Genomic DNA, 25410 nt, shown 5'->3' on the forward strand with positions numbered 1-25410 from the left:
ATAAGGGAGGATGTTGCCTATCGAAGGACGGTTTTCAGGGTTTGAGGAACTTCATGCAGAAGAATCACTGAATTATTCTGTTGTTGTGGTATACTTTGCACTGAATGGAGAGCTGTAACTGTGCACCAGCTCTGACTGCTGCTTCTCAGAGCGGGAAAATGTGCTGTTGTGCAGGCTGTCTTCTGTTGTTTAGAAAGTTGCATCAAGTCAGCAAAAATATCTGTTTTAGCCACTGATTTCTTTGCAGCCATCTGGGGAGGTGCAGCATCATTGCTCCCACTAGGTAAGATGCAAGACTTAAAAACTCTTTGTGTGGAGGGGTTTTGTATTTATCAGGGAAGATGTAGTGGTAGTTTAAACTGTGGGTAAACGTAGTAATTTCTCTCACCTGTACTTGAAATTTGATAATCTATTAATTCTAAAATTTCTGTGTTGCTAGTTTTTCAGTTAACTAAAACTCACTTCTAAAATTACATTTTAGTTCAGGATGTAAATTCATAGAAACTGTTTAGGTTTGAAAAGACTTAAAAGAATGACTTTTAATGTCTGCTTAAAAATCAGAGCTGAGAAAATTTGTTATGTGAGCTAAAACCATTACTTAGCTGTGTTATGGAAATATAAAAACCTTCAACACAGGTAATGAGTGCTTGAAGGGATTAGGTTTCAGTCTGAAATGCAGCTAATAAAGAATGTGGTACAGAATGATGTTATTAGCTCTGATGCAAAGTAACAAAATGAATCAAATTTTCCAGAGGCAGTATGCTTGGTTGGCTATGAAATAATGGGATTTGCTCTGCTGTAGCCTCCTTGTGTGCCTCAGTTTCCCTGCCTGTAAAGTAGGAAACTGCTTGCTTGTGTCATGACTTCCTGGTCATAAAGTGCTTTGAAGCTGAAGGATGCTGTGTGAATAGATGCCATGGTTTGTGTTGTATAGTGCATGCTGTGCAGGAAGCCTCCATAAAGTTAGGAATCCAGACAATAGTGAAAAGCAGGGTTAGGTTGTTATTTTTTTAATATATTCTCTTCATGATTATATTTTATAAGGGACTGAGTTTTGCTTATTGTTGCCTGTTGTTGATGTTTTATGATCAGAGTTAGATCTTTCCCTGGAAATGTGGGGAGGTGGGAAATGTGTCCCTTTTAACTCAGGTAGTTTCAGGAATTAATTAAGTGTATTTTAATTTACATCATGCCCCATATAAGAGTGTTCTTCTGAATATTTGAAACCTGAATACTTGAATGCTATTAGTATATGAATTAGAAAGTATCCAATTTAGCACCCTTTTAATTCCAAAGATGAGTAGCATCAGCTTTATGATAACTAAGGAATAAGAGAAGTCTGATCCTTGCAGAAACACCATCAAAGCTACAAAGTAAATTGCATTTCTATTCCCCCCATTTTAATCAATAATTGAGGCCTTCTGATCTAAGAAGGAGTGATTCAAGGCTTTTGATGTGAAATGATATCTTGTTGGATGGATGGGAATTATAAGACATATGTTTGCTCAGGTTAGTTTTTGAAAGTGGTTTATTCTGGGTTTGGATTTTTAAAATAAATAATTTTGTTTTTAGTTTTTGTTGTGTGTAGCAAAGCAGGAGCCAGAATAGAATGTGGTCATAGCCTAGCACTTTAACAGAGCTAGTCATTCTTAAATATTTTACTTTCAGTTGAAAATGTATTTGCAGATGTTGAGACCTTTTGTATTTAATATTGGTGTAATTGTATGGAATGATCCCGTTGATGAGCTCAGCAATGAATGGGTCAGATTTGCAGGCAAAGGTGAGGCTGTTTGATGTGCAGAGAGAGATGGAAATGGCCCATGATTTGATTTAATTTATGCCCTATTCTGTCCTTCTGTTTGGTTGCTTTTCTTACTAAGCTCCCTTCCTGTTACTGGGTGTGTTACAATCCTGACTTCATGGCTGTAGTTGGAGTTCATTCATAAATAATATGAGTTGAAGCAAAATTATATATTTCGTGCAGGGGGTACTCAAAGTTGTACTTCACACCAATGTGAATTTTTTTAATATTTGTGACTTCAATGGCAGGCTTTTTGAAATACGAGGTCCTTTATTTCTGTACTCTGCTTTTCCATCCAGTTGTTTGCAAGTCAAACACTGCAGTCATTCCTTGCAAAAACTCTCCCTTGCTTTAGCTGCTGTGACCTTGGGCTTCCCTCTGATGTCCTTGGTGCAGCCGATCGAACTGCCTCATTTGGTGGCTCCATAACTGCAAACTTTTATTTTCTAAGCTGGAGCAGAGTCAGCTGAAATCTGTGATGTGATTTTAAAAGGAGCTGCTTCAGTAGATACACAACACCCCTGGTTTCTCCCAAAGTATGCCAAAGTACTGCAGTGCTTTTATATTTTAAATCTTTTCAGTACCTACAGTGAGCATGGTTATGGGCTGGGAAAAGGAAGGGCAATCTTCTAGTTTAGATCTTAATTTAGGGATCTGAGTCCTGTTCAAAAAATGCTTGGTGTGTGTGCTGGACATTCATAAAACTCAATTTTTGTAAGTCTAGAGGAAAAAAACCTCATCCAAGGCTATATGGAATTGTCAGATGTTTCAGTAATTGCTCTCATGCTATCTTAAAAAAATTACAAGTTCTGATTGAAATTTGTCTTCCTTTTTTTTTTTTTAATCAAGTGGTTAATTTATGCCTAGTTTGGAACTGATTTTTTTGCATGTTGGGGTGTTTTTTTTTCTCCTCTGAAATTGCTGGATGTTTGTATCTAACTGTCTTAACATCTTCATTTCCAGGGAGGAGCGAGAAACTGTTTTGTGCTGTAGGTGGATGTAAGGATACCAGCTTATGAACAAAGTGTCCTGAGAGCACTCATTTCCTTTGTTTCTTGTTGCCACACAGCAATAAAACAGTGATACAAACTAACTGGTGGGGTGGTTAATGAATGTCACAGTTGAACCATTCCCAAGGGAAGCAGGAGCGAGTCCTGGGGATTCCAGCTGGAGGTGGTGCCAGCCACAGCGGCCACCAAGGGTGGTGAGCAGCACCGAGAAGCTGCAGCAGGAGTTTGGTTCTCATTGGTCTCTTCACCCTTCCCACTCCTCTCTGGGAAGAGGCATCTCTGTGATGGATACTCTCTGGTCAGCTTGCCCTAGGCTCCAGCATGTCCAGGTGGGCAGCAGGGTACCCCAGGAGGCCCTGCAGGGCAGTGGTGGTGACAAATGTGACACCGTTTGGTGCGAGAGTAGCACATCTGCTTGCAGAACTTGATCATCTCAGCATTGCCCCTGGAGCTGAAGGGAAGCAGGAGGAGGTAACACCAGTATCATAACATTGTAGTTGCTTTAGACTCTAAGGACTTGAAGGTGTGTTTTTGAGGGAAATTTGCAGTTTGGTTGCTTTTCCTTTCCTTAGTTCCTAGAGTATGTAGGCTAGAGGTAATGCAGACACTCCCAAGTCCCAGCAATGGCCCCCACACAGCAGGTTTGAGTGCTCTTGGCTTAATGTATTAGTAATTATCCTGAGCATTGTGGATGGAAATGGCAGCTCGTGATCCTTCCTGTGTAGTTGTCTGCATTGCTAAATCCTAAGGATTAACAACTGGATATAGACAGGCACACTGAAGAGTGAACAGCCCAGCTAGGGTCAAATTAGGTCTGCTTTGTGTATAATGCCATGGTTTGTATAATTTTCTCTTAATTCCCATCTGTGAGCTCATCTTTTAAATTAACAAATGTTATTGCAAACACACTGCCTGTGCCATTTCTGAATGGCATTCCTGTTCTGAATACAAGGTTGTACAGCATTAAATGTGAAAGGTTGATATGTTTTACACACCTACATAGCCCTTCTGCAAATCTATTTGGGAACTTCTTTTTTATTTTATACTGTTCTGCCCCAATAATTGTGGTTAAGAGATATTCTTACCTGGCTGCACCTGACATCCTTCACTGTCAGGCTCCTCTAGGGGAGTCAGAGACACTGCATCTGAAAGGTAGTATGTTCTGTGACTAAAGATTAAAGCCAAGTGTCAGAGTTCCTGCTTGGAAAGCTTTGTCCCTTAATTTAGGTCACTGCCTCCTTGTGCTGTCGACTGCAGAACCCATTGTGCTCATCTTCACTATACAATAAGTGTGTGTTAAACTGATCCTAGCTACTTCCACATTCGCTTTCCTAGTTTCCCTCCTTACAAGCTCCAAGTTTGGCTTTTTTGTTTGGTTTTCTTGTTGATTTCTTGGTTGTTTTTTTTTTTTTTCCCCTCCCATAAAGTGACAAGGAATTGGGCAGGGGGATGTAGCCATCGGGCAGTTTTGAGCTCACTTTCAGCAGGCTTTTTCCTCTCTGTGAATATTTGTAGAAGGTGTTCAGGAATTGATCAGAAACCTTGTCTTGGGGAGCTGGGCAAAACCAGTGGTCAGAAATTCTGTGTTCTTGGTGTAGTGCCAGGGCCCAAAAAACACTGTTTGCAAGTGTTTACACTGCCAGAAGTGGGCTACATACTTGCAGTCTGTGTAACAAGATGTGCAGAGTCTGGAGTGGTTTTGTCAAAGCTTTTAAAAGAGTAAAGGCAGTCTCTCATATAGGGTTGAAGGGGATCTTGGCATTCAAAAGAGCCCTGGAAAGGCTTTGGAGACATCAGGAATGTGTATGGTTGTATTCCCTGAGAATCCCCAACAGCGGATTCCTAAAGCTGTGAAACAGATGGGGCTAAATTTCTCTTTGCAAAGGCATAAAAAACTAATTCCACAGTATTTACACAAAATCACAAAAATAGTGCATGTAGTAATGGGTTTTTTATTTTTACAAAATGATTATTTAAGTTTATTTAGAAGGGTTTTTATGCCTCTTCCCCCTTGTTTGATTTGGCTGCCTTATCCTCCTCTTTGTCCTTTTGAACTGTTGCTCCTAAGGGTGTATACCCCCTTCACCCTTTAGAAATGAGGACAGGCAAGGATTTGTGTCTTTTCTTGAGAAAGCACCTTTTCCATCTGTATGAAAAATTGATCCTGAATTATATAGGTTGCTGTTGCTTGAAATGCTTAGTGGAGCAATTGCTTTCTGGAGATATTTGACTGATTTTTGCTTTACTGGAGGCTGTGTGACTAACAGCCAGTTGAGACTAAAGTTGAGAATTGGGCTCAAGAGAATTGACATTAATTTTTAGCTAGCAGCTAAACTTTGATAGCAGTTTAATATTAATGGCATGTAGCTAGATGATGCTCAGAGGCAGTAGTCATCAACATGGCAGCTAAGTTTTCAGAGTGCTTGTTTAGTAGTTGTGGCAGGAAAGACACAAACAAGAACTTGTGTGGTGTGTATAAACAGAAAAACCAAAGATCAAGGAACCTTCTCCAGCTGTGAAGAGGAAGCCAAGTAAAATATCCTTGGTTTCCTGGAAATGGGGTTTGGGGGGTGACCTTGTATTCAGGCTGAGACTAAGAGCACAGCAAGCTGACTTGTGTTTCTAGGAACCTTTCTATGAAATATGTTACAGAAACGCAAATTGTGTTTCCACTCCACTACCTATGTGGATGCTACCTATGTGGTAAACTCTGGTGGTTTTTTACATCAGATGTAATTACCATTGTTTTTCACTCCTAATGAACTCTAGTTGACTGTTTCTCCTGCTGTCTCAAATGATTGCAGGATACATACATACCTAGTCAGGTGGGAGGAGTTCTGACACCTCACCTGAAGAAGGAAGGGGGGAGCACCAGATCCAGATTTAAAACTGAGTAATCCTCCAGCAATGTAATTTAGTTGAGCAGGGGATTACTTCTGCAGCCTCTCTTGCTTATACCTTAAAGAAATTCGGGGTTGTTTAGAAAATTGTACCCATTGTAGTTGATAAGATGTTATCTGTGTGGGAAAGAATGCATTTAACAGCCGGCTGTGACTCCAGGTGCAGCCTGCCTTTGTGTTGGAAAGTGACCGTGTGCTGTTGCCTTTGTCTCCTGCAGATGTTTCTGACCGTGTACCTCAGCAACAATGAGCAGCACTTCACGGAGGTGCCAGTCACCCCCGAGACAACCTGCAGGGATGTGGTGGAGCTGTGCAAGGAGCCTGGGGAGAGCGAGTGCCACCTGGCTGAGGTGTGGTGTGGCTCAGGTAGGTCAGGCTGTGAACTGCTGGGCCTTCTCTGCTCCCGAGAAGGCAGCACATGGAGACCTGGCAGATGTGATCCTGTCCAGAGAGTTTCTGCATTACCATTTCAGTGGTTTCTTCATCAGACTGGCTGTGTGATAACCCACCTGCAAGAAGGGTCACACGTGCAGAACTGAGTGAAAAGCAAAAGGGAACTTGAATGTGCAGATGTTTCTGTGTCTGTGCAGCCCTTCTGTGATTCAGATGAGTCTGAGGGGTGTGAGAGAGTATTTTTCTCTTCCTCATCCTCCCCACAGTGGGATCCCAGCCGCCTTTATGGAGGTGCTAAGTATTGGTAGTTCTGTGACTAGTTCAAAATAATTTCTTTAACCCCACAGCCATTTTCACTTGCAGTGGCAAAATAAATTTTTTGTTTTCTGATGACACCTTCAGTGTTATGAATTGCCTTGGGGGTGGATGGGAAGGAGTGTGTTAGCAGAAGTAGTGGGAGGTACCTGGTGTGAAGTGCTCTAAAGAAAGTGGGTGACAGGGAGGATGGAGAAGCAACTTACTTCTGACTGTCCTTTCAAGCCTGAAAGGGGTTTGTGCATGTGGCTCATCGTAACTTTTTAAAATTTTTCTATGTTCTTCTGATCTTGGGAGTTCAAATCTCTCAAACTTCTGTGCTCCATTGGAACTGGAAAATATATCAACAAATAAAAGCTAAAATATTACTAAGGTCTCATGGCTTAAATGGGGAAGGGCTCTGGACTATCTCCTGTCTCCATGGTACTCATTGGATACTGGGAGCCATCCAGAGGCATAAGACAGATGAATTCCTGGCAGGATTTTGAGTAATGAAAAAGAATTATGTCTAAGCCAACCTTTTTGAGATGCTTCAACAAGATTATAAAAGAACCAGATGATAAGGGCTTATATTTCTCTCTTCCTCTGCTGTTATCTCAGGCTCACATCTGTTAAAAGAAGTCTTTGGTGAGATGGATGTTTATTTAATGCTATGAGATACCTGAGTTGTCTCTTGATATTTACTTGCTTTTGACAGAGATGTAATGTTTCTAATATTTCTAAGTCTAAAAAATGGAGCAGAATTTTTTTCTTCTCCTTAGAAATAAAGAAGCTTTGCTTCATCAATAATAAAAATAAAATCAACAGTTCATTGTGGAAAGAGGTCTTCTAGGAATGTATTTGAATTGTCCATCTTTAAATCAACTCAATACTGAAGTCCACAGTGAAAGAAGTAAAATAAAGGTTTAGGTAAAACTATTGAATTTATAGTTAGCCTTAATGCCCACATCCTGTTAAAGAGCACAAGTGGCTGTGATGAGGGACAGGGTTCTCCTGTTGGTAATGAAGTTGGGGCTGTGCTAGAGTGGGCAGCTCCTCTCATGTTTCCTGAACCTGGATTCTTGCTTGGCTTTTGAGATGATCATGTGGTGTTTGCTATAAAGGGCAGTAAGATTGTGCTGAAATCAAAGGAGAGCACCTGTGGGAAGAGGCAAGTGAAGTGATAATAAAAATAAAATCAACAATTCATTATGGAAAGAGGTCTTCTAGGAATGTATTTGAATTGTACATCTTTAAATCAACACAATACTGAAGTCCACAGTGAAAGAAGTAAAATAAAGGTTTAGGTAAAACTATTGAATTTATAGTTAGCCTTAATGCCCACATCCTATTAAAGAGCACAAGTGGCTGTGATGAGGGACAGGGTTCTCCTGTTGGTAATGAAGTTGGGGCTGTGCTAGAGTGGGCAGCTCCTCTCATGTTTCCTGAACCTGGATTCTTGCTTGGCTTTTGAGATGATCATGTGGTGTTTGCTATAAAGGGCAGTAAGATTGTGCTGAAATCAAAGGAGAGCACCTGTGGGAAGAGGCAAGTGAAGTCTGGCAGTACTTGGTGCCCAAATGTTCTGGTTAAGCTGGAAAATGAGCTTCTGTGTGAGTGGGACAATAAAGTATGCAGTGTTTTATTTATACCATCAAATTATCAGCCTCTAGTGAGCTATCAGTATTAGTCAGGGAGGTGTAAGAAAATAATCTGGATACAGAAACATAAAGTGAAGCAGAGAATTTTTTCTGAGATTAGTCTTTGCAGAGACATTGAGACACACAAGAACAGATATCTAAGACAAAAAACATTTAGACCATTTTTACAGTGTAAACCAAGATCATTGAGCCCAGCCTTTGCCCAAACACCACCGTGCCAACTAGACCATGGCATTAAGTGCTATGTCCAGTTGTCTCCTGATCCTTTCCAGGGGTGGTGACTCTACCACCTTCCTGGGAAGCCTGTTCAAATGCTTAACCAACCTTCAAGTGAAGAAATTCTTCCTGGTGTCCAACCTTAACCTCCCCTGTCACTTGTTACATGGGAGAAGAGACCGACCCCCACCTGGCTGCAAGCTCCTGTCAGGGAGTTGTAGAGAGTGATGAGGTCTCCCCTGAACCTCCTTTTCTCCAGGCTGAACAAGCTCAGCTGCTCCTCATCAGACTCGTGCTCCAGACCCTTCCTCAGCTCCATGGCCTGTTGTATTTGCAGGGATTCCTGCTGTAGGGAGGAATGATGAATTTGACTCTGATTTCAGAAGGGTAATTTATTACTTTATAATACTATGTTATATTAAAGAATACTAAACTATACTAAAGAATACAGAAAGGGTATTTAGTCAGTGTTAAAAATATAATAATGAAAACTCCTGACTTTTTTCAGAGTCTCAACACAGCTTGGCCCTGATTGGCCAATGAGTGAAAACAACTTAAACAAGAATTAAATGAAACAATCACTTGTAGGTAAACAATCTTCAAACACATTTCAAAGGAGCAAAACACAGGAGAGGCAAATGAGATAATAACTGTTTTTCTTTTCTCTGAGGCATTTCAGCTTCCCAGGAACAAATCCTGGGTGAAGGGAATTTTCCAGAGCATGTGAATACCACAATGACCCTTCTCTGGACTCTCTCCAGCACCTCCATGTCCTTCTTGCAGTGACAGCCCAGAACTGGACCCAGCAATCGAAGTGTGGCCTCAGCAGTGCTGAGCACAGGGGACAGTCCCTGCCCTGCTCCTGCTGCCCTCACCATTGCTGACACAGGCCAGGATGGCAGTGCCCTGCTTGGATGTGCTGGCTCATGTCCAGCTGCTGTTGACCAGCACCCCCAGGCTCTTTTCCACTGGGCAGCTTCCCAGCCACTCTGCCCCCAGCCAGTAGCACTGTTTGGGGTTGTTGTGACCCAAGGGCAGGGCTCAGCAGTTGGCCTTGCTGGAGGTCCGAATGCAGTTCCCAAGTGTACTTGTTAACAAAAATACATTTATCTCAATAGCGTTAAAAGATTTGAGCCCTGGATTCATGCATGTTGCTTTGGATAAAATATGTCTTAAGCATCTGTGTAGCATCCAGCAACAAGCATTTGCAAGATGTTTTCATATATATTCTGGATTTTTTTTGGCAAGGGGAGGAGGCAGTGGGGGAGAGAAATACTTTCAGCTTTCTGCTAATCTCATGTTCGATGTCAGCAAAGTTTTCCATCTTGTTCTGCCAGGATTAGCCATGATTTCTGTTTTGTTTGCATATTACACTGAACAAATTCAAGTGCTTTAAAACAAACATGGTGTAGGACAGCTAACCTCTAGGGATAGAAACAAAGGATTTGTGTTGGAAAATGACTTCTCAGACTTCAATTATTGGGCTCCTTCTTACATCACTTGTTTCTTTCTTTTTCTGACACTTGCTGAGGAATTTTAGCTTCTATTGTCAGACCTTATTAAGCCTACTTTGAAAGATTGCTGCAAGTGTGCTTGAGGCACTTTGCTCCCTGAAGGGGGCAAGTTTACTACTCTCCCTGTCCTCCTAGTTTTGCTTGAAATTTCATGAATATCAAGGCAAAATTTCTTGACCTTCCTATTATTGTCAGAATTCTGTTAGGCAGTTACCTTGCCTGCTGTGGAAAGCAGTCAAAAGGAGTACATGTATAAAGATCTCCTTTTTTTTCTGTATGAGAGAGAAGGAAAAAAAGAAAACTGATTGTCCATTCTTCTTGAGCTTTCCAAATTACATTTGTTTGGTATTTGAAAATCTCTTTGACCTTCCTTTGAAGCCAGAGAGTGGTATTGACAGAATCCTTGTGTAAAGGGCATCTCCCTTGATTATAGAGTTTCAGCTGAAGTATTGCTGTGCTGCTAGAAATCTGCCTCATAAGCCTGCTGTATAGCCTTCAAGACAAAAATCTGCCCGTGGTACTGTTGATGTTGTTGTTGTGTTTTTTTCCCTTTTTTGACTTGAATTAAGGTTTAGCATGAGGAACGTTTTTCGCTGTCTAGACAAGTAACCGCCAAGAGACGGCTTTTTCTGTAACAGTGACCTACTTGCTTATTCTGTAAAGCTAATCTCTTTTGACAGTGACTCCAGAAATTCTCCTTCCTAGATTGCTTGAGCACAGCTGCAGCATTTTCATTTAAAGAAACACTTTTATGTTGAAAAGAGCTTTTCACATACTGAAAACATGTTAGCAGCTCCTTTTTTTAATGGAACTGAAAACATTTATACTTAATGCCAACAATTTTTCCTGCTGAAAAGATGATTTCATATTAAGACAGTGACTTTTTGAAAGACTTTATTGAATATGAATGAATTACTCTAATTTCTTTTTTTCTATCTTTCCCCTCCCCTTGCTTAAAAAAATGAAAGGAAACTGCCAACAAAGGCAACGTCAGGAAAAATGAAACTGGTGCAAAAGTGGTGATATTTAATTTCATTCTTTGTCTGCTTGTCTTATTTCTCAGGCCAGGAATATGATCATGAGCCCCAATGTTGTTAGAGGATACTGTGACAGTATCCTGGCTATGTAAATTCACTACTGTGATATATTGACCACGCTGTTGCCATCAAATTTAAAATGGGCAGAAAAATTGATGGTAAAACATCCAGAATAACAAAAGAAACTGCTTTTATGTAAAGATTTAGAGGCCAATAAGTAATTCTAGTTATATTCTGGCTGTGAGTGCCTGGTTGTGATATGTGTAAATTTTTAAAGAATGGTAATACAGAAAGGGAGGAGTAGTGGTAGATTTAGACTCACACTGGGTTTTTCTATTATCAAAAGGCATCAAGTAAGGCTTAAAAATTACTTATATGACTGAATCCTGAGCTTGGGGATAAAAGCAGGAAAAGAAATTCAGTGGAATTTGTGCATGTAACTTTTTCATCACAGTTATTTGAAAGGAAATGGCAAGTTCTTACTGGGCTCACTTTTCACTGTCTGATCCTTTTTTAACTTTGAGCTGTGAATCCAAAGTAGTTCAGCTTTTCAAGGTTTATCAGAAGTAGGGCTTTCAAAATGCATCTCGTCTGAAGTTCATGAAATTTGCTGTCCAGGACAATGAGCTGGATCTGTGTCTGACAGGAGCTGTGGGAGAACACTTGAAGTGACAGGAGCTGTGCTGGCACGCTGAGGATCAGGCCCGCTGGGTGCTGCCAGGGAGCCTCTGCAGGCTGCTGAGTGCTCCTGCCTGAGCTGGAATGCAAGGGCTGCCATCCAGCGTTAAGAGAAGAATTCCTCTTCCCTGAGAGTTTATCTTTGCATCTCTCTTCATTCTCCTTGGAATTAGGAAGTAAATGAGTCCCTGTAGGAATGGTGGCAGCAGTGCCCTTGAGGAGGGGGTGGGGATGACTGAGGGATGAGTTTGTCTGAGGTGCCACAGAAGAGGAGTGAGAGGTACAACAGCACATTTCCTGGGCTGGTGAGTGGGTAAGGTGATGTGCACTTACAAAATAAGGACACTAGAACTGAAAGCTCGAAATTCCCTGTTTGAGCTGTGCCTCAGCTTTTCCCTTCAGGGGTGGACTTTTCCAGGGCTGCTGTTCAGAGGTGTTGGTTTAGTTTCAGAAGCAAGGAGCAATGCAGTGGCTTCTTAAGAGAAAACTAGAAATCCCTTGGATGAGGGCAAGCATTGTGTGCACTCACTGTACCTGTGCACTCAGAGTGTTCAGGTGAAAGATGCACAGATATTTTTGGTTTGCTGTGGGCCCAAGCTGTGGTGGGATGCAGCAGTTCACTGTTTTTTACCTTTTCAGAGCGCCCCATAGCCGATAATGAACGGATGCTGGATATCCTGCAGAGGTTTGGAATGCAGAGGAGCGAGGTGCGTTTCTTTCTCCGCCACGAGCGCTCTCCCTGCCGGGAAGCTGGTAGGTCTTGGTCTCAGCTGGTTCTTCTGTTCAAGTTCTGTTTCATTCTTAAGGTTAAGGAAACAACTTTGTGTTATTTATTAATGTTCATAGCCAGTAGGTGTTGCAGCCTTTTTTTTTGTCTGACTGTTGGCTAGTCTTTGTAAAGGATTCATCTTTCCTTGCTATATCTGGGAATAGTAAATCCCAGTTGAAATTTCTGCAGGTTTTCTAGAGCTGGTTATCACCAAAGCATCCAAGGGCATACTGTGTTAAATATATTTTCTCCAGCAAAATATCTTGAAATCTGTGGTGATCTCTTTTAAAAATAGTAATCAAACTGTTGCCCAATAATGTACTTAGTGATTTGGGTGATTATTCACCTGGATAATAATTTACCAGGGTGATCAACTTGGCATACTGGGCAAAGATAGAGCTCTTCAAAGTTTCTCCTACACATTTGTGTTAGTTTTAGGAATAGCATTAAATGAACTGCCTGGTGAAGTTCTCTGAGAGTATAATTCTCATTGTAAATTGAAATGTGAAACCTGTAAAGGAAATTACTTTCAGCTTTTCAGCAGTTTTCTGTGTATCCCACATTTACTTCAGAAAAATCTTTCACTTTTACCTTTAAATCAATCTGCCCAATTCTTCTTCCTCCCTCTTTTCTGTTTTCAACCATGGTTATATTCCTTAATGTTGGAAATACTGAATTTGTTAAGCGGCATTATACCCAGCATACTTTAGATGTCTGACTGTATCTCCATATTTGAAATGTATACTGGTGATAGAATGAGTGCATGAAAAGCTAAAGCTGTGCCATTTCTACCTGCTGAGGATCCAACAGAGCAGTTTAGTTGTCAAAATATATTTTTTCAAGTCCAGGGTGCTTGTAGTATTAGGATTATTGTAATTTTATTTGCCACACCATTGCTAAGCAAAGTATTTGAATTCTGAGTTAGTCTCACAGAAATACAGTCTTGAAAGAGGAATCAAATGGGCAAGAAGGTAACAGGCATGGCTTTGTCCTGTAGTACATTTATGTTCTACAGGGAAATCAGTGAGATTGGTATTGGGCATCTGAGCACTATTTGCACATAATTTGATGGGAATAAAGTAGGGTTCTAGTTAAGCAGCAGCTTTACTGACACAATTACTGCCAGGAAGAAGAAAAAAATGTGCTTTTTAAACTGTGCATCTGTAATGCACATTTAGTAGGGCTGACTTGACTGCCTGTTTGACACAGGATAAATACTGGAATAGCATACTATTAGTTAAGCTATTTTTGTTTGTCTGTATTTTTGAACAGAATTATACTTTAAAAGTTGATGTTGAACAGAAAGCTTTTCAGAAAATGTGTTGTGTCATCACTTAAATTCATCTTGATAGTAAACAAATAAGAACGGGTGATTAGATTCTACACTATAATGATTATTCTGATTCTCCTTTTGTGCTGAAAGCTATGTCTAAAAGGATAAGAAAAATCTTATATTACCTTACCATCTTTGGCTGTTTCTCTCTAGGGACTGGACAAAGGTCTCAAGATCCAGCCTTCAAAAGAAATGGTGTCAAAGTGCCTGGTGATCGAAGAATAGAGAATGGGGTAAGTGCTGGAGGCAATGGCTGAGCTGGAGGTCATTTTCCCACAGCAGCCCTCCCAGTGCTGTGCTCTGCATTGGCAGCCAGAAGGGTGCTGATAACACTCCAGAGTTTTGGCTCCTGCTGAGCAGGGCTGGCACAGCATCAGCACTGTCTCAACATTCCCCCCACATCAAGGGGCTGGCAGTGGGCAGGGTCCTGGGAGGGGACACAACCAGACCAGCTGACCCAAAGTGACCAAAGGGATATTCCCTGGCATGTGGCGTCAGCTGAGGTACAAAAGCCAAGGCAAGGAGGAGGAACAGGGGAACATGTATTATTTTACAATGTTTGCCTCCTGGAGCAACTGCTTCCTGTGCTGAAGCCCTGTTTCCTGGGAAGTGGCTGGACATCGCTCTCTCATAGGTAGAGAATAAATTGATTTTTGTCCTTGCTTGCTTGAACAAACTTCTTTGCCTTTGCTTTAGTAAACTGCCTTTTCTCAGCCTAGGAGTTGTTTTCCAGCTTATTCTCTCTGCTCTGTCTGGGAAGGGGAGTGGTAGAGCAGCTTGGTGGGCACCTGGCTTCCAGCCAAGGTCAACTAGCTACAGTCATTTCTGGTCTCTGAACTGGGATGAGACAAAGGCAGTTTATATACATACATACATATATATATATGTATGTATGTATATATATAAATACTTTGTAGTTGCCAAGTATCAAGCTCCTGTGTGGGACACAGAGTTTGTCAGCTGCACTGCTTATCTGTTTTTCTGAGTTTGGGAACATTAATAATATAAACAATAGCTCTGTGCTTTGCCCTCACACTGATGGCCTTGTTACACTGGGGGAGCTGTCTTGTGGGAATGATGAGGGAATACACCTCCCTCTCCCTGCCTGAGACTGATGTGAATGTTTTTAAAATGCAGGCTCCCATGGTCTTTGCTGATGCATATGTAAGCTGTTTAATACTGTTAATAATATTAACTAATAATGTTGGCACCCTGTGGGGTTTGGAGAAGGAGAATTAAGGAGAGTGGGAGTCAGATAAAGAAGCCAGTCCTTCAAAAAATAAATTGCAAGGAGTGAGATAAATCAAACAGGAGACAAAGTTACTTGGTCCTTGACCTCATCAGAACTTCAAGACTTGTGAAAAGATTATAGCTGCCAGCCACATGAGCAGATTTCTGCCTGGCTGCTTCAGTGCTGGGCTAGTGGGGCTGACAGTCAGCACTTGGAAGGTCTTGAAGCCCAACAGCTGGGATCCCTTGCCAGAGATCAGAAAATTGAAAGAGGTATTGGAAAACAGCAATTTGCAGTTTCTGGCATGGCTCCTCTTGTGTGAGGGCAGGGTAGCCTTTTAAGGAAGATCCTGTAAATTCCAAGGAAAGTGAACCACTGCATGAAGGTATTCAGTACTTGAGAGAATTAGCAGTGCTGGAAGTCATCTGTAGTGATCTAAAAAGTGGCAATGTCCCTAAAGATCCAGAGGATATCCCTTGCACAGTGGCCATGTGGAGGAAGGTGGTTCAAAGAGCCCTTGCATCATATTCCAGCACCTTGGTGGTACTGTGTTACCTGCAGATGGATAGACCTGTGGAGGTGGCATCCTCCTGGCTTTGACATGTAGAAGAAACTGGGTACTTCCACATCCCTACAGTCAGCACCCCAGATTTTAGGGGCAGCCCAAGAGATCTCTCCTCTCCTGCCCCAGTCTAAGGGAAGGGAAGCCCCAAGAACTTGTTCCTGTGTGAGCAGGGAGAGGACATGAGGCAGTGGGATGGTGAGCTCTAAGCTGGAAGCCCATGTCCATGAGAGGGAAGAGAGCTGTTCAGAAAGGGTCACCCAACAAGGCTGTCAGTGTAGTTGCCACAGAGAGATAGGAAGGCAATCAGTGATCTCCCAGATGTAAAAGGACTGAAATTCCCTCCTTTAACCTTGGTGAGGGGACTTCTGCTCTGGCATCACCAAGGTCAGCCACATTACTCTGAACAGGAATAGAGGGTCCTTGCCTTTGGCCAGGAGGAGGAAAGAGATGACTGGGCACACTGGGCTGTGTGGATTCAGTTGATTGGCACATCAGTTCCACACAAGTATAAAACTGTAGTAGATAACTGTGTGTGTTACTGATGCCATCAAGGCACAGGAGTGTAGAACCCATCTGGGTCTGTGGAATGACTGGGGGATGCCAGGTGTTGTCTGTAATAGAGGCTGAGGTGAGTTTGACAGGGGACAAATGGCAAAAGCACCCCATTGTGGCTGGCCCAGAGGCCCCTGGTACCCTTGGCTTCAATTACCTCAGGAGAGGGTACTTCAGGAATCCCAAGGGGTACTGATAGGGTTTAGCTGTAACTACTGTGAATACAGAGAAAATCAGTTGTCCACCCTGCCTGGCACAAAAAGACCCCTTCATTGTGGGATTGTTTCAAGTTGAAGACCAGCAAGTGACAATTGCTACCAGGACAGTGCACTGGCAGCAATATCCCATCAACTGAGGCTCTGTAATTCCCACCCATGAAATAATTGGTTGACTGGAGAGCCAAGGAGTGCTCAGCAGGACCCACTCACCCTTTGGCAGCCTCATATGGCCTGTGAAAAAGTCCAATGTGGCCTTGAGAGCTGTGTTCTGTGGTGACATGGGCTAATTTTTGAAATTACCTCATAAACTCCTAGGAAAAGCAAAATGGCATTGAGTGAACATACTGTGACACCACCTTGGAGAGAATTGAATCAAACAAAAGGACTAACTTTGGAAATAACCTCATAAACTCCTAGGAAAAGCAAAATGGCATTGAGTGAACATACTGTGACACTTAGCACCCACAGGCCTCTGGAAGAATTACCATTATAGTGAAAATGGAGGCTTTCCCTCTTTGGAGATACTGGTGCAAATAGTGCCATGGAAAGAAATGAGAGGCTGTTGTGGAGAGGCTGGTAATGGCTGCTCCAAAACAGACACAAAGCCTCTAGCAGTTACCATCCAGGCTTTCAGTTTTCAGGATGTCACCAGGATCTGTTGGCTGCCATAGCTGTGCTTGTACGGGTGATCTCAGAGCCACAAATTCACCATAGTTCCCCTTCTCTCATCAGAATTTTTTTCTCATATTATTTCAGTTTGGGTTTTTTTTTCTCTTTCAGTTTTGTCAAAGATCCTTAACTCCAGACTTCAAGTTGACACCAGTTACTGTTTCAGCATTGAACCCATTGTCTGCCACTCTTGTTTCATAATATTATGGATGTAAGATTGAATCTAGACTCAGGAAATGTCTGAACAGACAACCAATAACAGTGCTGTTTTTGAGAGGTGTTTTCCCTCCTGCCCAGCCTTATTTAAACTTTCTATTTTCTTCAGCTTACGTGGAAGTGCTTCAAGTTGTAGTGATACACCTACGAGCAGAGATCCATGCTGCCACTTACTGAGCATCCTGGGCTCAGTCAGTCAAAGCTGATTCATGCTGAGCTGAATTATAAAGGCTCTGAAATGCCTCTTTAAAATGCAGCTGCTGGGATTTTGCTGCTAGAAACATTAATGTTCCAAAAATGTAATTTTCTGTGAGTTGTTGGATTGGGCTACATATGAGCTTACAATTATTTGTTTTACCATAAGAAGATACTGTGTCTCTCCAATTATTTTATTGGCTATTCAGTTGGGGTTTATTTAAAAGACTTTTATCATACTTTTCTGCAGTAGCTCTATTAAGTGCTAGCCAAATTAAAAATGGTAGACTTAGCATGCTTTGGGTTTTCTTTGACAGGTAAGTGCACCAAGGATGGATATGACACTGGCTGAACTTCAGGAAATGGCATCACGCCAACAGCAACAAATTGAGGCTCAACAACAAATGCTGGCTAACAAGGTGAGTTTGAAATTAGATTGTTTACAGCCAGAAACAAAGGTAGTAAGAGTCATGTGAAGTGGAGGGAGGATTGGGGTTTTTTCACCCCTTCTAAACAGAGGGCTCCTTTGCTTTGGCTGCCTGTTTTTAAATTTGAAAGTCAATGTATGCAAATATCCAGTTGTAAAACATACAAATGATGCCAGTGATAGAAGTGACCATTTAGCTTACTGAAAGGATAAGGCACATAACGTTAATATATTGTCATTCATCCTGGTGGCTCTGTCAGCTCTGTTTGTGCTCTGTGTGGTGACCAGCAATTCACCAGTTTGATCACTGAACAATGCTTTTGTCTCTGCTGTCCTGTCATGCTGTCTTGCCTTCTCCTGATAAGAGTTCAGTGTTCCTGGTTTTCTGGGCCAGCTGGCTGGAAAAGGTGTCTTGTATGTGATAAAATAACCTAGGACTGTGATTTATAAAATGCTTGCAGAACAATAACAGAAAAGCTAATGGAAGCACACAGGGTGCTCCTGAATTGTGTAGGGGAAAAATACTCTGAATTTATCTGCATAATGCTGGCACATAGCTCATGTTTTGTTTGAGTGTTGTTGGTACACATTACCCTTGAACATGTAACAGAAAATGATGCTTTTGGCAGAGAATTGTGAAATGTGAGCCTGTCTTGAAGAGGGCTGATCTGTCTGGGTGGATGCTCCCATGGGTTTCAGAATGTGCTTTGCTGGAGTAGAAGGCTGCTCTGAGCATCTGCTCTCAGTGCTTCTCCTGTGTCACACACCCTCTCCCTTTGAGATCAGCTGTGTGTCTGTATGTTTAGTATCCTTGTTCAGCTCCCTTGGCACTCAATAATTGTATCTCAGGGAAATTCTTCAAGCCATGGCTTTCTAATAGTTCTGCAGCACCTGTCAAAACAGCCAAAAAAACTTCTTCTGCTTGTGGTAAGAACAGGTGCATCCATGATGCAGGAAATTGGTCTATCAACTAAGTGATGAGAAGTTTCACCTGAAATGTAGCAGCACAATTAATATCCACACTGCCTTGTTTAATTGGCCAAAGAATTTTGCCCTCTTCTCAGTTCCAGCTGAGATCTGTTTATATATGAGGAGCCTAAACTTTGCTTCACTCACAGATGATGGCAATACACCCTGGTCTTATAAATAACACTGTAGTGACAAGAAATAGGAACACTATTTTTACTGTAAATGATTTAAAAAATAAAAATATGAGTTTGAGTCTCAGTAGCTACCCATTGGGTAAGTGTTTGTTGTCTGTGGTTTGAAGAAGAGTAGCCCTGTGGGTGTCCCACTGGTAGGATTTTTCATTTCAGTGCCTGCCTGGAACAAACTTGCTTTATTAGGTGCCTCTTCAGAGTGACTTTCCATTGCCTCTTTCCTGCCTTCTGAAATCAGATGCAATATTAAAAATAGATTCTGAAGGAGGAAAAACACACTTTCTTTTTAGACACGAGCTGTAATCTCTTTTTTTTTTGACATTTTCCTGCGTGGGAGTGACTCTAAAGTAGTGCATACACTGAGGATGCTGCCTGGTCCTGGTTTCCTCCAAAAGGCAGGCTCACTTCTTTGCTCTGCCTTTTTTATTCCAAGTGCACAAGAATCCCCATTTTCTAAATCTGACTGGTGGGGTTTTTTTTTCTCTTTTATGGTTTGGTTTTTTTGGAGGAAGTGTGGATTTCTAATGTTAGTAAGTAGTGGTAGTCTTGGATTTTAGTGAATGCTGGAGAAAGTCTCACTAGTTCTACTCCCCTGGAGCAGCCTGTCATCTCCAGAGCTGGAAGCCATGTAATGGCCAGTGATTTAGAGGAATTTTCTGTAGATGATCTAGTGGTCCCATAGTTTCTTCTAAGTCTAAACTAGACAAGTGTATGTAGACACTGATAACACATTATTTTACTCTCTAAAGGCAAAAGGATCCTCTCCATTAAGGTGATATCTGTTGTTCAAATGAGGGCCAGTTCACTGTAAAGGTTTCCCAGTGTCTTGAATTATCTGTGTGGTGATAGTGGTGATCATTATCAGGACTCCAGTGTCTTTTCAGAGGTTTGGTGTGCAGCCTCCTTCATCTCAAGGAGGTTTTAGCAGAACTAGTAAAAGTACAAAATAGTAATGGAAAATACCAATAATTTATGAAATACTTCTACATAAATAATGCCTAATATTCTCTAGCATGACTTAGTTGTTTAAAATGTGACACATAATAGAGATATATAAAGTACAAGCAGCATGGAGAAGGTGAAGAGGAAATAGTCCTTGGCTCTTGTAGCTCAAGTGCTGAGTAGTGATTAAAACAAATTAGTAAATGTCTTGGAACATGAATGCTTAAATTTTTCTTAGACTTCAAAATCTTTGTCTTGACTGCAGGAGCAGCGCCTGAAATTCCTGAAGCAGCAAGATCAGCGACAGCAACAGCAAGCTGCTGAACAGGAAAAACTGAAGAGATTAAAGGAGATTGCTGAGAATCAAGAAGCCAAACTTAAGAAAGTGAGGGCATTGAAAGGTCATGTGGAGCAAAAAAGACTCAGCAATGGGAAATTAGGTGAGTTGCTGCTTAGGGAAGGTAGCCGGGATTTTTCATGAAGTGCAGTTCTTAGAAGTCAAAAATTTCTGGTGATTTCAGAGGATTCCAGGAGATAGTGATCTTAACAATTTCATGTCTTGTATTTACCAAAAAAACTCATGGCTGACCTAGAACAAAATATATTTTCTTATGATATTTAAAAACATCCTATAAGAGCACCCTGTATTTTGAGCCTAGCATGTCTGGTCTTTAATTACAGTGTACTTTTTTTCCTTGAATACCTTTGTGCACCACAGTAACTTTTTCCATCCTTGATGTCAATACCCTACACATTTAGAGTGTTATTTTCTTGGTCTGTAACAAAGCTTTGCCTGGTACCCAAGTTACCTTCTATGCAAGAGGTAACTAATGGCCAAATTGGCTGCATATTTGCTTTTTAGTTATGTGAATCTAACCAGGGTCTCACTTCCTATAGTACTTGTTGGGTGCTTATAGTTCAGCGTGGTGATTGAACATTAAGTCTGAAATAAATATTTATTCTTCTGTCTACCTTTTCATCCTCTCTGTGGTACAGAACTTGTTCTTTCCAGCCTGACTCAACTGAAAACATGAGTACGTTGTTTTAGTAGGAAGCATTTTGGTTGACAGATGAAGCAAAAGTGTTTTTCTGTCAGAGAATCCCTTTTCTGGTTGGGTTCTGTTGCACAAAAGAAACTTATGTTTTAAGGCTTGGAAGGATGGTAGAATAATAGAAGATCTTGGAGCATGTGAATCTGTTTTCCTGCACCATCCCCAGCAGGTCTGATTTTGTTACTTGCTGGAGTTCTTACTGATTCCTTAACTTCATTCTACAATAGAACAGTTTCAGCAGTGGGAGCAGCTGATGACAGATGTTTGTAATAGACCCGAAAAAGCTCTCTGAAGCCTTTGTTTAATATGACCGCTTGGGTGTTTTGTCACTGAGTTCTTATGACCTAAATTCAGAGTTCCAAGTATCATAAATATGCCTTGTGGTTCAGTGAGTATCTTCCTGCTGAATTCAGCATTTAGTGAATTTAGGCTTCTCCAGATGAATTCAGTCTGGCATTGCGGTTTTGTTTGTTTCAATACTTCAGAAAGTTTAAAAAAAAAGTTCTCTTCCCCTCCCTGTCAGTGCTCTAAGTAGACCAAATTTCCATAAGCATTCTAGTGAGCCTGCATTTGCCAGAGCTCAGAGGAAGAGCTGGTGTGACAGGGCAGTGGGTTTGGCTGAGCAGCCCTGCTCTGAGGCCGGCAGGGCGCTCTCTGTCTCCTTAAGTGCTGCCTTGGAAGCAGCCCACGCTGGGCTGTTTCTCAGGGCAGCTATTGTGCTCTGCCCTTCTTTGCAGTGGAGGAGATTGAACAGATGAACAGCCTGTTCCAGCAAAAGCAGCGCGAGCTGGTGCTGGCCGTGTCCAAAGTGGAGGAGCTCACCAGGCAACTGGAGATGCTGAAGAACGGCAGGATTGATGGTTACCACGACAACCAGTCGGCTGTAGCTGAGCTCGACCGCCTCTACAAAGAGCTGCAGGTAATGGGAGGCCAGCCTGTGACCCTCAGCTCTTCTGGGCTCCAAGTTGGTTGGGCTGTTTCCTACCTGGTTGGAAAGAAATCCCGTTGCTCCTGTTGCTGCCAGGGCTGTGTGTGATGGCCTGCATGCTGAGGATGGAGGGTTAGTTGTGCTGGGTTTAAGGTAAAGAGGGGAAGGAGCACACACTGTCTGTACCTTTCCTTTCTGCAAGATTTGGAGACTAACCAAAGTTTTCTCCGGAGGGAAAACATGACTTGACTTTTTAGAAAGCTTTTCTCTTTCCGACAGTTTCCTGTCCTCGATCCTGAAAGTGAATTTGTTTTTATTTTGGTTGTTTTTCCCCTCCTCCCCCACTGCTTTGTGAATTTATTCAGTTGAGGAACAAACTGAACCAGGAGCAGAATGCCAAGCTGCAGCAACAGAGGGAGTGTTTGAACAAGCGCAACTTGGAGGTGGCAGTCATGGATAAGCGTGTTAATGAGCTGCGCGAGCGGCTGTGGAAGAAAAAGGCAGCTCTGCAACAGAAAGAGAATGTACCAGTAAGTGGGGGCTATTTCATAACTAAAACATTAATTCTGTCTCTTGTCTGTACAGCCTGAAGTAAAAACCTGCTTGGGGGGAAGGCTGTTGAGATGCTAGACTTGTTGTCTTTATCCATATGTAGTGGAAGTCTTGTATTATTAAAGTCCTTTTCGTGGTACATTAGTGTTAACCTACTTACTCTTTACAGACAAGAAGTCTTATGTTGTTGTGGAATTTTATTTTTAGATTTTTTTTTGCTATTACTACCTCAACTTTATAATTCTCAGAGCTGTTTCAAAAAAGCACTTTTGATATTGGAGTATCATTTGCTACTTGTTTTATTATTTTTTACTTCTTTTTTAAACTCCGTGGATGGACACTGCAGAATAAAATTCTTTATATTTTCTTCTTTTCTTTTTTTCCCCAAGGTTTCTTCAGATGGGAATTTACCACAGCCAGTGGCTTCTGCTCCAAGCCGAGTGGCAGCAGTAGGTCCTTATATCCAGTCCTCTACTATGCCACGTATTGCTTCCAGACCTGAGCTTTTGGTGAAGCCAGCATTTTCAGATGGGACACAAGCTTTGCAGGTACCTGATGGGCCACTGAAAACACAAACACTGCCCAATATGAGAGCTGGGAACGGTTCACAAGCTAAAGCTCCTGCAGGTAATAGCTTACAATTAATATTTTTTGTCCAGACTTGTTTTGTTTTCTTACCTCACAGCTCCGTTTTGATGCTTTGGCTTTTTTAAAGCAAAGTGTTATTTGAGATGCCAGTATTGCTACTTGCCATTTTTATTGCACCAGTGAATATATTTTATAAGCACTGAGGTTCTATGATTCAGTGTTAAAAATGAAGTAAATCCATTAGTGAGCACTTCGAGTTGTTATACAGTGTGGACTATAGGAGGACTTTTCTATCAAGTAATTATTTATTTTAAAGTTCTCCTAAGAACTATCCAACAGCATGTTTGAGTTTCTAGAGGCAATTTTAGTACACAGCTGGTGCCTGGATTTAAAAACTGGCAATGCCAAGTTTTCTGATTGTGCATTTTGGAAATTACACATGTAAAGGATTAACCAACATGACAAATTTTACAAAGAGGGTGGTTTTCTGTAGCACAGAAATAGCAGTGGAGTTACTGGCTTGCTGGAGAGTGAGGTTTGGCCTCTCCTGCTTGGAGAGTTAATGGAGATTTGTTGGCTTCTCTCTGTGGCTTTCTCCTCGGAGAGACAGTTCAGTAAGAGAAGTCTCAAGAAACTTTTAGAGAGTTGTAAATATATCTTCTGTGCTATCCTGGGTGAAGATATATTCCTTTTCAGCTGGGAGAGAAGAGAAACACTGATCTTCCCAAAAGCAAGAAATGGACACTGAGCTTGCAGAATAGTTCTGTTTATTTTCCATCTCACTCCATCTCCAATTCTGGCAGATACTGAAGTGAACATTGCACAAAAGCAGTTCCAAGTGTCTCTTGCTGTATTGGAGAATGGAGGATTGTTTCTTTTTATTTGGTTTGCTCCTCCTAAAACTATTGGAGTGGAATTTAAGCTCTAGACCACATAAAATTTGAATTTTTGCTAGAGGAATGCCTGGTGGTTAGCTATTTGAACTAAAATATCACTTCTTATTTTTTAGCATTTGGACAAAAGGACTGCTTTCCTAAAGAAAGTTTTTGGTACTTTGTCAAAATGAAATTTTCTGCTTCTGCTTATTATTACTGTTTGAATTTAACATTACTTAGGTTATTTAGAATTTAGTAGAGAGAATTTGGTGAAATACTTAATAGGAGATTGCAAGCATTTTCTTAGTGGCTTTTTACAGATCTCTACTCCAGTGAATGTAAAAATCATAGATCTTTAATGCAGGCCCTATATGCACATTAAACACACAGACAAATTTTCTCCTCTTTAGGCTGTCCATGGCAGAGCTTTAAAGCATCATGTTTTTCTTTGCACAATATATCTTTTTTATATGTAACGTTGTATCACTTTTAACTTAGCATAGATACTGAAGGAAAGTTTCCTACTAACTTGAAATAAGCCAATCTAGAGAAGTTTCTTTTTTGAATGCCTTAAGTGCAGATGTGTGCTGTGACAAAGAGTTTTGCTGCTGATTTTGGTAGTTGTTCTTCAACTTCATTTGCATTCTCTTCTTAAAACAAATGAAAATCTGTAACGATTGGTTTTATAGCAGTTAACCTCTGTGTGATACTTTTACATTGGCTAGACCTGAGTCTTATGGAAAAAAAACCTATTTGTAATAAGTCAATAAAAACTACTATTCTAGCTTAATCTGTTCCACTTAATCTCTCCTAGGTTCTGTAGTCCCCAATGCAAAACCTTCCCCATCTGCTCCTGACTGGAGTAGTTCAAATACAGACAATCATATTAATCAAGGATCAGCCTTGACTTCTGGAAAAGGATTTGTGACAAGTGAAGGACAAGGTATGTTGTTGTGTGCTTGGCTAATCTGAACATTTGGAGAATCTAGTTCATGATACCCCTCTTTTAAATGCTTCAGTAAATAATTGAGAATTAGTTTGAAAGCACACACAAAAAAAAAAGGAAGAACATTGCCTTTGCTTTGCTATGGTGTTGCAGGGTTTCTAAGAAGAAACCAAACCCACAACTTGCATCAGGTGGTGAAGAAGATCCTAGTTCCTTCTTACATGCCCCTGTTGAATTTGCATAATACAGCATTTGACAGGCCCAGGGGTCCTTAGTGCAGAGATTATATGCAGGGGATGCTTTTTGCATCCATCCTCTCTGGTAAATATTGCACACAGCAATAGGAAATATAGTTTCTATATATAGAAAGGACAACCCTGACGATGGGGAGAAATGATGAGGGGGACTCCATCTTATCAGAAAGCTAAATAAGTACTTTATTATACTATATTATTCTATATTATATTACACTATATTGAACTGAATCTGCCAAGCACTGAGCTCAACTGCACAGAATCTCGTGACTGTCAGCCAACAGTCCAAACACACACACCTGGATTCAATTGGTCAGTGAATCAAAACACACCAGAATCCAGTCAAGCAAATTCCTTCAGGTAAATAATCTTCCTCAATGCATTCCACTTGTTCCAAAACACAGGAGCAGTAAATGAGGTAAGAACTGTTTTTT

At 41.2% G+C, this 25410-nt stretch overlaps 1 protein-coding gene across 1 annotated transcript in view; it reads left to right on the forward strand.

Annotated features, from left to right (window-relative positions):
• TP53BP2 (tumor protein p53 binding protein 2) overlaps positions 1–25410 on the forward strand; it is a 51796-nt gene that overhangs the window by 13867 nt on the left and 12519 nt on the right. Inside the window, exons 2-10 of the mRNA XM_039716866.1 lie at positions 5930–6077; positions 12144–12257; positions 13760–13839; positions 17570–17671; positions 20047–20221; positions 21571–21752; positions 22127–22291; positions 22703–22940; positions 24591–24719. Of these exons, the coding sequence (XP_039572800.1) occupies positions 5930–6077; positions 12144–12257; positions 13760–13839; positions 17570–17671; positions 20047–20221; positions 21571–21752; positions 22127–22291; positions 22703–22940; positions 24591–24719 (1333 nt within the window). The remainder of the gene's footprint in view (positions 1–5929; positions 6078–12143; positions 12258–13759; positions 13840–17569; positions 17672–20046; positions 20222–21570; positions 21753–22126; positions 22292–22702; positions 22941–24590; positions 24720–25410) is intronic.

Source organism: Passer montanus, unplaced genomic scaffold, assembly GCF_014805655.1.
Source record: "Passer montanus isolate IOZ18808 unplaced genomic scaffold, ASM1480565v1 scaffold37, whole genome shotgun sequence".
In the NCBI taxonomy this organism is placed as follows: Eukaryota; Metazoa; Chordata; class Aves; order Passeriformes; family Passeridae; genus Passer; species Passer montanus.